At 42.6% G+C, this 8,603-nt stretch overlaps 1 protein-coding gene across 1 annotated transcript; it reads left to right on the top strand.

The window, feature by feature from the left end:
- Window positions 1–2,845: 2,845 nt before the first annotated feature.
- On the top strand, window positions 2,846–8,405 carry MRPL19 (mitochondrial ribosomal protein L19). The gene is made up of 6 exons (XM_032682920.1): window positions 2,846–2,944; window positions 3,176–3,287; window positions 5,551–5,669; window positions 6,207–6,341; window positions 7,119–7,300; window positions 8,065–8,405. Exons 1-6 carry the CDS (start codon window positions 2,887–2,889, stop codon window positions 8,278–8,280), a joined length of 822 nt encoding a protein of 273 aa, XP_032538811.1. The 5' UTR covers window positions 2,846–2,886; the 3' UTR covers window positions 8,281–8,405.
- The last annotated feature ends 198 nt before the right edge of the window (window positions 8,406–8,603 follow it).

Genomic DNA, 8,603 nt, shown 5'->3' with positions numbered 1-8,603 from the left:
AGCATTGTATCCCTGGCCTCATGGGGACATAAGCAGCTTAAATCCAGGCAGCATGTGCTAGATGCAGGTAGGCAGCTCATGTGAGGAAGCAGTCTGCCAGTGTTCACACAAACCAGAGTAAGAGCCCTGCCCCAATGCTGCTAACAAGTTTTGGAGTTTCTTAATTCACATTTAGTGTTATACAAACCCAGATGTGTCCTAAACCTCAAGTAGCTGTCTCTAAACTCATTCTGAGCTAACACCAGTACAACCTGTTGGGCATCTCCACATCAGAAAGATGTACCACTTCCCTATTTGGCCAAAAGGAGCATACAGTCTGAGAAGGTCTATTCTTTGGGCTTTGCTTACAACAAAGTGGAGTTAAAGCACAGAAAACAAGAAAATTAATGTCTCAGAGTCACAAAGAAAGGGTGGAGCAAAATGCAAGCTCTCCTTCATCTTTAAACATCGGCCTTTTTTTTCCTCTGCTGAGCAGGACCATCATTCAATTAAATCTTTAGCAAGGAAGTGTGAAGAGGGATCAGTTATATTGCTGACTTGGGAGAGAATCTGTTGTCTTTATTGATACATTTGTAGGACACAAACCTCAGAGGAGGAAGACAGGTCACTGATATGCTGATGCCAAGAGATTTGGTTTTGAAATAGGCTGGAGGCGGGAGCATATCTAGCTGCATAACTGAGTCAACCCAACCTCTCAATGCAATGTCGTGGCCAAAAGGCCTTACCTCAGCACCAGATAGAAACACAGCTGGAAACTGTGAGCTATCATATCTCTGTGTTTGAGGTGACTGTGAGCTCTGCTGAACCACCATGTTCAGTCTTAAAACAAACAGCTCAAGAAGGATATTGAAATAATGGAAGAGACTTCAAAGACAGTAACATGAAGGACAAGATTTAGATAAGATCTTGGCACCATCCTATTTCCATAGGTGAGAGGGGATCAAGCTAAGTACTGTTTTCTACCTCTCTGGGTTTTCTTCCCAAAGAAACTCAGATGCTCAGACTCAGGGAATTGCAGTGCATTTTGGGGGCAACAAAAAAGAGCTGCACAGCATCCCTACATTGATGCACAGCTGCCTAGACATTGAAGAAATACAACTTTAGTGTTCTCCATAGGATGTCCCAGGGTAGAATTGTCCAAAACTTCTTACCAAAAGAACTTAAAGAGTGACTTGAACAGGACTACATGAGAAAAAGACACACATTTAGTCATAGGAAGCTGCAATTCATTCTGGGCAAGCAATGACAAATAAATTTTGTATAGTAGTAGTAAGGAACCAGAGATGATCTTCCCCAGGATCTGACAGGGCAGACTAGAAATACACTCAGCTCAGTAAGAATTAGTTCAGAGAAGTCCCAAAGTCTGTTTAATCTTTGTTAGATCCCCTGAGAACAGCGATGCCTTTAATTTGTGAATCCCACCCTATTCCTAGAAGCATTTTACGGAAGTGATTAACTCATGTGATCATAAAGTGATCTCTATTTTCACAGATTTTGTTATATAAGTAATAACCTATATAACCTGCACTTGTGCACCTTAAAAATGAAAAGCCAGGGTGTACCTGACTGGTTTGCCAAGCAAGTCGTCCGTGTCTTGGTACCAGGATACCTCGATAACCCACACAGGAATTAGGCACAGGGTGCAGGGGCAAGGTGCTGGGCCCTATGAGGCACCTCAAAAGTAGTAAGGTTCACTTGGGAAGTGAGGGACAGAACTTAAAAAAAAAAATAAATCTTGAAAAGGAATCTTTGCTCCAAGTGATGTGCTCAGTGTTGGTGGAGATTTTTTTGTATTTTAAAGGTCAGAGTGCCCTCTTCTGTCCCATCCATGTCCTGATTATTAACTCCTGTGTTAAAACAGATTATAGAGAAAAACTGTGACTTCTTTTCTGCACACTTTATCATCTTCTCTAGCACAGTTGAGAAACCAAACAGACGATCACAAACTAAGAAATAACTCCTGTTCATTTGAGGGCTTGGCAGTCAGCTCCTACCAATAAAAGGGGCTGAGGGAACATCACAGGCAACATGATTGATCTAATTAGTTTATGAGTTCAGGCTTATTTTGAAGTGAATCTCTGCAAAGTTTAAACAGTGGCCCACACTCTATGTATAAACTTCACCTTTCTCCTGCCTGTCTAGCTGCTAATTGAATCCAAACTGATGACTGAGGAAATCTGACTGACACAAACATTTTAAAAGTAGCTCAACAGTGCCCATGCATATAATAACTTCTAAAATAATATTTGTAAAAGCACTGGGACTGCAGTTTATCTGAATTACAGATGGAGCTAACAATGGCCTGGAAAAAAATTTTTAGCTCAGCGTTTCTGTCATGAAAGTGTGTTTCTGGAAAACACATCACCACTTTCATGCGGCAAAGCCAGAATTAATAAATTATGTGGTGGATCCCTGTGATGTTTGTGATGTCCATGGAGTTATTGCAAGTGTGGCTGGGCTGTGTTCCCACACTCACTGATGAGCCCAGAGACACTCTGGGACCTCCAGCTCTGCATCCCAGTGACACAGTACCTCCATGGGGGATGGGGGTGAAAGGAGCCACTTCGTGTCGTTTCACTTTTGAATAATAGAGTGTTTTGAGTTGGAACGGACCTTAAAGATTACCAAATTGTAATTCCCCTGCCATGGGCAGAGACACCTTCCACTAGACCAGGTTGCTGAGAGCCCCATCCAGCCTGGCCTTGAACACTTCCAGGGATGGGGCAGCCACAGCTTCTCTGGGCAACCTGTGCCAGGGCCTCACCGCCCTCACAAGGAAGAATTTCACCCCACCATCCAACCTAATTTAATCTTCAATTTGGCACCGCCCCGTGAGGGGGTGTTTTGTCCCTCCGCGCTCGCCGTAGCGAACGCGCCGCAGCCGCCATGGCGGCCGCCTGTGGGAGGCTGGGGCCGAGGGGCATCGCCATCGCCCTGCCCGCCCGTGAGCACCGCTCGGCCCCTCGGACCTCATCCCTCACCCCTCCCGAGCATCCCCCCCTGCCCGCAGCCCTCCTCATGCCCGGCCCTGGCCCACAGACCGGGGGCGAGAGGGGGTGTCCTTGTGGCGGGATGCCTGCTCCCTCTTTTGGAGGGCGGGGGGGGGGGGGGGCGGATCAACTTGAAATCACGGGGGTTATATTTATTTTATTCATTTATTTTATTTATTTTACAGGGTGTTTTTCCCTCTCGGGGTGTCGAGCGAGCGGCGATGGGAAGCCAGCGAAGTTCCAGCCGCCGCCGAAGCCCGTCATTATTGACAAGCAGAAGCAGAGGGCGGAGAGGAGGTAGGGAAGGTGGGGTGTCTGTGTGTCCCAGAGGAGACAGGGGAGGTGGGGTGTCTGTGTGTCCCAGAGGAGACAGGGAAGGTGGGGTGTCTGTGTGTCCCAGAGGAGACAGGGAAGGTGGGGTGTCTGTGTGTCCCAGAGGAGACAGGGAAGGTGGGGTGTCTGTGTGTCCCAGAGGAGACAGGGAAGGTGGGGTGTCTGTGTGTCCCAGAGGAGGTAAGGAAAGTGAGGTGTCTCTGTGTCCCAGAGGAGACAGGGAAGGTGGGATGTTTGTGTGTCCCAGAAGAGACAGGGAAGGGAGTCTATTTGTCCCTGTGCCCACCCCGGGCTTGTGTCCGGGTCTGCTGCGGGCTGGTGGTCATTGTGTGAGCACTTACTGAAAGAGCCAAGGCGTTATTACACAAAATAAAAGAAAGGAAAAAAAAAAAGGAAAAACATACAATTTGTAAGGTTTTAACAAAGATAGAAATATTGAAATATGTTTAGAACACCTTAAAATGCTGTGTTCTGGAGTTCCTGAAAGCAGTGAAATGTGGAAAAAAAAAAAGTGTACAGCAGTAAACACTCTTGCAGATTTGGGGTTACCATGTGAGGTTCTCTCTGCTAAAAGCATCTCTTTCATGTGCCACTGGGTGACAGGCACATGTGTCCTGTGTCTGCCTTTGCCTCAGACCTTGAGATCAGTTGTGAGCACATGCCTGTCTGTAAAGTGGAGCTGATGTCAGCACTGGTGAAATCCTCATGAGGTGTCTCATTCTGGGTATTTTTGATGTCACCTCAGCTCATTTCATAGAATCACAGAATGGTTTGGGCTGGAAGGAACCATAAAGATCATCTCATTCCAACCCCTCTGCCATGGGCAGGGACACCTTTCCCTTGACCAGGTTGCTCAGAGCTCCATCCTGTCTGGCCTTGAACACTTCCAGGAATGGGGCATCCACAGCCTCCCTGGGTTTTAAACCCAATTTGCATTGCTTTAAATGATGCCCTGTTAAAACTTCAGTACTGTGTCTGGAAAGAGAGTGGTAGTACTGTATTGTTCATCTTCCTCTCCGAAAAAACATCCACTAAACCCATAGCATGTAGGCAGCCCAGGAAGGGGAAAGGTATTAAAAATCAGGTTATAAAAATGCCCCTCTGTCTTCAGATGGAAATATCTTTTAAGTGATGAGTCTACATGGCTGTTCTAAAAAGTGCAGTGTGTGATGTGGCAGCTGAGTAGAACAGGGGCTGCATCATTTAAATGGCATTTTAGTCTTCTGAGATTGTGTAACTTTGGAGACCATGAGTAGGTTTGTAGTTGTTTATTTTCTGTGTGGCTGCCTGTGGGCAGCAGCAGAACCTCTGTGCTGCCACACACGTTCCCTGTGCTCCCCCCACAGCCCCTGTAAGGTTTGTAAAGCAGGTTTCCATTTATCCTCCTTCTCTATGTTGGGCACTTCTCTCCTGACCAGATCCAGGACTTTTAAGTCACATCTGTCCTAGTGAATTAAACGAGTCCAGCTTCATCCTCGAGCTCTGAGGCCAAGTGGTCACTGGATTGGCCACATCCAAATGGTCTGTTGGAAGTGGTCCTCAGGCCAAGCCAATCCATGTCAGGAAGTCTTGCCTTCAACTCAGCAGTCAGATAATTGAGATCCAGGCCATGTGGGAATTCCTGGGCATGATTTAGTTTTTTGGAGCAGAAAATAGTTTTACGAGTCCCTTTAAGCTTCTGTAACACAAAAGGATATTTATGTCGTGTCTCCTATAGAATCAATTTGTGAAAACTGTAATAGAGTGTAAATAGATCAAAAACTGTAATACTTTGTTCCATATCTATTACTAGAAAGTCAACAAATAGTAAGTGTTCTGTCATGTGAATTGCAATTAAATGATGAAATAACCTGTTCCTCAGCTGTGGCAGCAGTAAACGAACTGTCCTCTTTCAGTCAATATCAAGCTCCTCCAATATCAACACGTATTACTGGTTTTGGAAAAAATCTGTTTAAGAGAACAGACCAAAAACAAAAACAAAACAAGAAGCCCCAAAAACTCCAAAACAATAAAGCCTCGCAAAAAAAAAAACAAACCAACAACCTTTTGGATAACAAAAAACAATAATAAAATTGGTGACTTCATGAACTGCAGTTCATATCTCTGAAAAGGCAGCTGGTGGTGGTTAACCAGCTGGTAATTTTTAGGCCAAATACTTGAACTTCTCTACTACTTTTTATGCAAATGCTTTTGTTTCACACTTTTAAAAGTTTGGCTGTTCCTACAGGTTCCTGAGCCCTGAATTTATACCTCCCAGAGGGAGAACAGATCCTCTTAAATACTATATGGAAAGAAAGGATATGATACAGAGAAGAAAAGTCTTCAACATCCCAGAGTTCTATGTTGGTCAGTAACAACACTAAAACTTTCATAATTCTGTCAGTATTTTACATTCTGTGGGGTGTTAAAAAGTGTGGTCAGATTTAGAATAAAATAAAACATCAGTGTCACACGTTAGAACAACTAGTATGTGTTTTATACATAGTACTTTGTATTTTAATTTTATATTTACATCCAGATTCATTAAAAGTACAATCCTAATGTGTTACCTTAAGTGGTTTTTTTTTCAGTCCTGGCACTTGAGCATATCGTTTACCAGTAAAGCTCAGGAAAGAAAAATACATTAAAAGTATTTCATTCAATTTGGATAGTGAAGAGTAAAAAAAATAAAGAAGGTTTGTAGTTAATCTGCAGTATCACTTCAACACATATTCATATTTTAATTCAGGTCATGTTAGAAGTTTGTTCTGTTTCTGTCAGTTTTGATGGAAAACAAAGTATTTTCCCAGTGTGCCTAAATATGTACACTTTGTCTGACACTTCCCACATTTTGGTATGTATTGACTCGGACAGCCTGTTTATTTTAACTCCTTTTTTTGGCAGGCAGTGTGCTTGCTGTGACCACTGCAGATCCATATGCCAATAACAAATCCAACCGTTTTGTTGGCATCTGCATCCAAAGAGGAGGGAAAGGACTCGGAGCTACGTTTGTCCTTCGGAATGTCATAGAAGACCAAGGTGGGGCTCTAACTGTGGTACTTATGGTACAAGTGTTAAGCAAAAAATGTGTAAGTTGTAGAAATTTAGTCTGTGGGGAGGATGACAGCAGGCTGAAGTAAAATTGTGAGTCTGCCCATTGGGGTATCCTGCAAGCCTTTAACTCTGTACACAGAGATGTTAGTGTGCTCGGTATTTGAAGGCATGGAACTGCTTAGTAATTTTTTTGCCTCTATACATGGTGGTTTTTAGACATTCCATGATGACTGTGCTTATGTCTGAGCCTGGGCAGTCTGTTGCTAGCCACATAAATACCAGCCCAGTTTGAGCACATGAACTGGGGATGTGTGTGTGTGAACTGTTTAATGAACAACAGATTAGCAGAGTTTTATCATAGGATCATATTCTGGTTTATGACAAAATTGGGGGCAATTAAATAGTGAGGTTCTGAGAGCAACTACCAAAGGGGTGGGTATCTTTTCATATACACTGAGATGAACAACAACATCCATAGTAATCAAAAGGGAGTGAAGTTTAAAAGCCAAGCTCATCCTCTTTAAACTCAAGTCATGCAATGTCTTGTAAGCCATCCTATTATCAAAGGCTTGACTTTCAAACAAACCTGCAGTTGCCTGTGCAGACACAGTGCAATGACATGTGCACACAGCACTGTAGTTCTCTGAGAAGTAAAAAGCAGTTCTGCAATGATACAGGAATGTGCAGCACTAAAGAAATACTAATTTGGTGTTAGTATTTCTAATGAGTTTGGTTCATTAAATGTGACTTTCCCTCTCTAAGGTGTTGAGATATGTTATGAACTGTACAGTCCTCGGATCCAGGCGATCGAAGTGCTGAAGCTGGAAAAGAGGCTGGATGACAACCTGATGTACCTGCGAGATGCCCTCCCCGAATACAGTACTTTTGATGTGAATATGAAACCTGTGTCTCGTTTGGACCACGAAGAAATTCCGGTAAACAAGGTAGGAGCCACATTTCAGAGGGGAAGCAGAGGATTATTTAGGTAACTTCCATATCTGACTGTATCAGCTCTTTGCTACATTAGTTACCAGGGTGACAAAACTAGGTAAAATCAGGCAAGTCTTTGTACCATTTCTATAGCAAAAGAATGTTGAGAACATAAACACCTTCTATCCTCAGTATTTAAATTTGAAGACATGCAAGGAGCAGCAGCCTCCACCTGCCTCTGTAGAACTCTGTACAGAGGGGATGGCTTTTCTTACAGAAATGTCATTGTTAATGGGGTTGTTTGGGAGTGGTTGGTGTTAGGAAACACCAAGGTAAGATGGGTGAGTCACCTAAAATCTGCATCTCAGAGAAGATCCAGAAACCAGCAGACACTGTTAGAGTGTTGTGTAGGAACTCAGTAACTTACAGTGATCATTCCTCCCTCTCCCTATCACTCTACTTTTATTTTTCCTTAATAAGGAACAAAACTACAAAAGATGAGTTCACTTTATGTTTCAGTTATGGACTGTGTAATAAATTGAGACTGTGTTAATTAATAATTTTCACAAGATGCTGTGACAACAACATGGACAAAAAAATTCCTTTTCTCCTAACAGTGTAAAGTAGTAGTTCCTTAACACACTGACAGATTGGTCAATTTTCTCTTACATTTCTTCTGTTAGAGCAGCAGTTGTCTCACCTTTTGCTAAGCTCACGATCAAAAATCCAATTACTTAATACCTTTGTATTTTTATTTTTTTTTAATCCTTCATTTTAGCTGCAGGTACGAATGAAACCTAAACCATGGTCAAAACGGTGGGAAAGACCAAAATACAATATAAAAGGAATAAAGTTTGAGCTACCTGAAAGCAAAATGAAAGAAGCACAGAAGTGGAGCCAGCCATGGCTGGAGTTTGATATGCTGCGAGAATATGATACTTCAAAAATAGAGGAAAAAATTTGGAAAGAAGTGAATGAAGGACTTAAAAAATAATACTGTTTTTCACAGTCTAGGAATTACTGAGAAAATTAATATTTTTAATTTACTGTGGATGAGCAGTTGCCAAGTTTTGTATATACACAGGCAAAGCAAAAAATAAAGTTAACCTTTCCAGAAGATTTTAGTGTGCAGACTTTTGTGACTCAAGTGTCCACTGCCTTCCCAATGCTTACAAGTCATTACAAAGAATCTTTCTTCCAGAAACAAACATCTACAGAGCTAAATTTTGATAGAACAATTAATTACATTTTTGCAATAGCACAAGGCTGGTGCCAGAGACAAGCTGGGATGAGACAAAGGAAAACAAGAGAAAAGCA

This window comes from Chiroxiphia lanceolata, chromosome 3 (genome assembly GCF_009829145.1).
Source record: "Chiroxiphia lanceolata isolate bChiLan1 chromosome 3, bChiLan1.pri, whole genome shotgun sequence".
Classification (NCBI taxonomy): domain Eukaryota; kingdom Metazoa; phylum Chordata; class Aves; order Passeriformes; family Pipridae; genus Chiroxiphia; species Chiroxiphia lanceolata.
The sequence above is the reverse complement of the archived record's forward strand: the minus strand, read 5'-3'. Positions and strand labels throughout refer to the sequence as shown.

Excerpts from the sequence above, each read along its gene's own strand:
- MRPL19 (XM_032682920.1), top strand. The coding sequence starts at position 2,887 with ATGGCGGCCGCCTGTGGGAGGCTGGGGCCGAGGGGCATCGCCATCGCC. Across the intron at positions 2,945-3,175 it reads CGCCATCGCCCTGCCCGCCC|GGTGTTTTTCCCTCTCGGGG; the intron begins GTGAGCACCGCT and ends TTTATTTTACAG. Across the intron at positions 7,301-8,064 it reads AAGAAATTCCGGTAAACAAG|CTGCAGGTACGAATGAAACC; the intron begins GTAGGAGCCACA and ends CCTTCATTTTAG.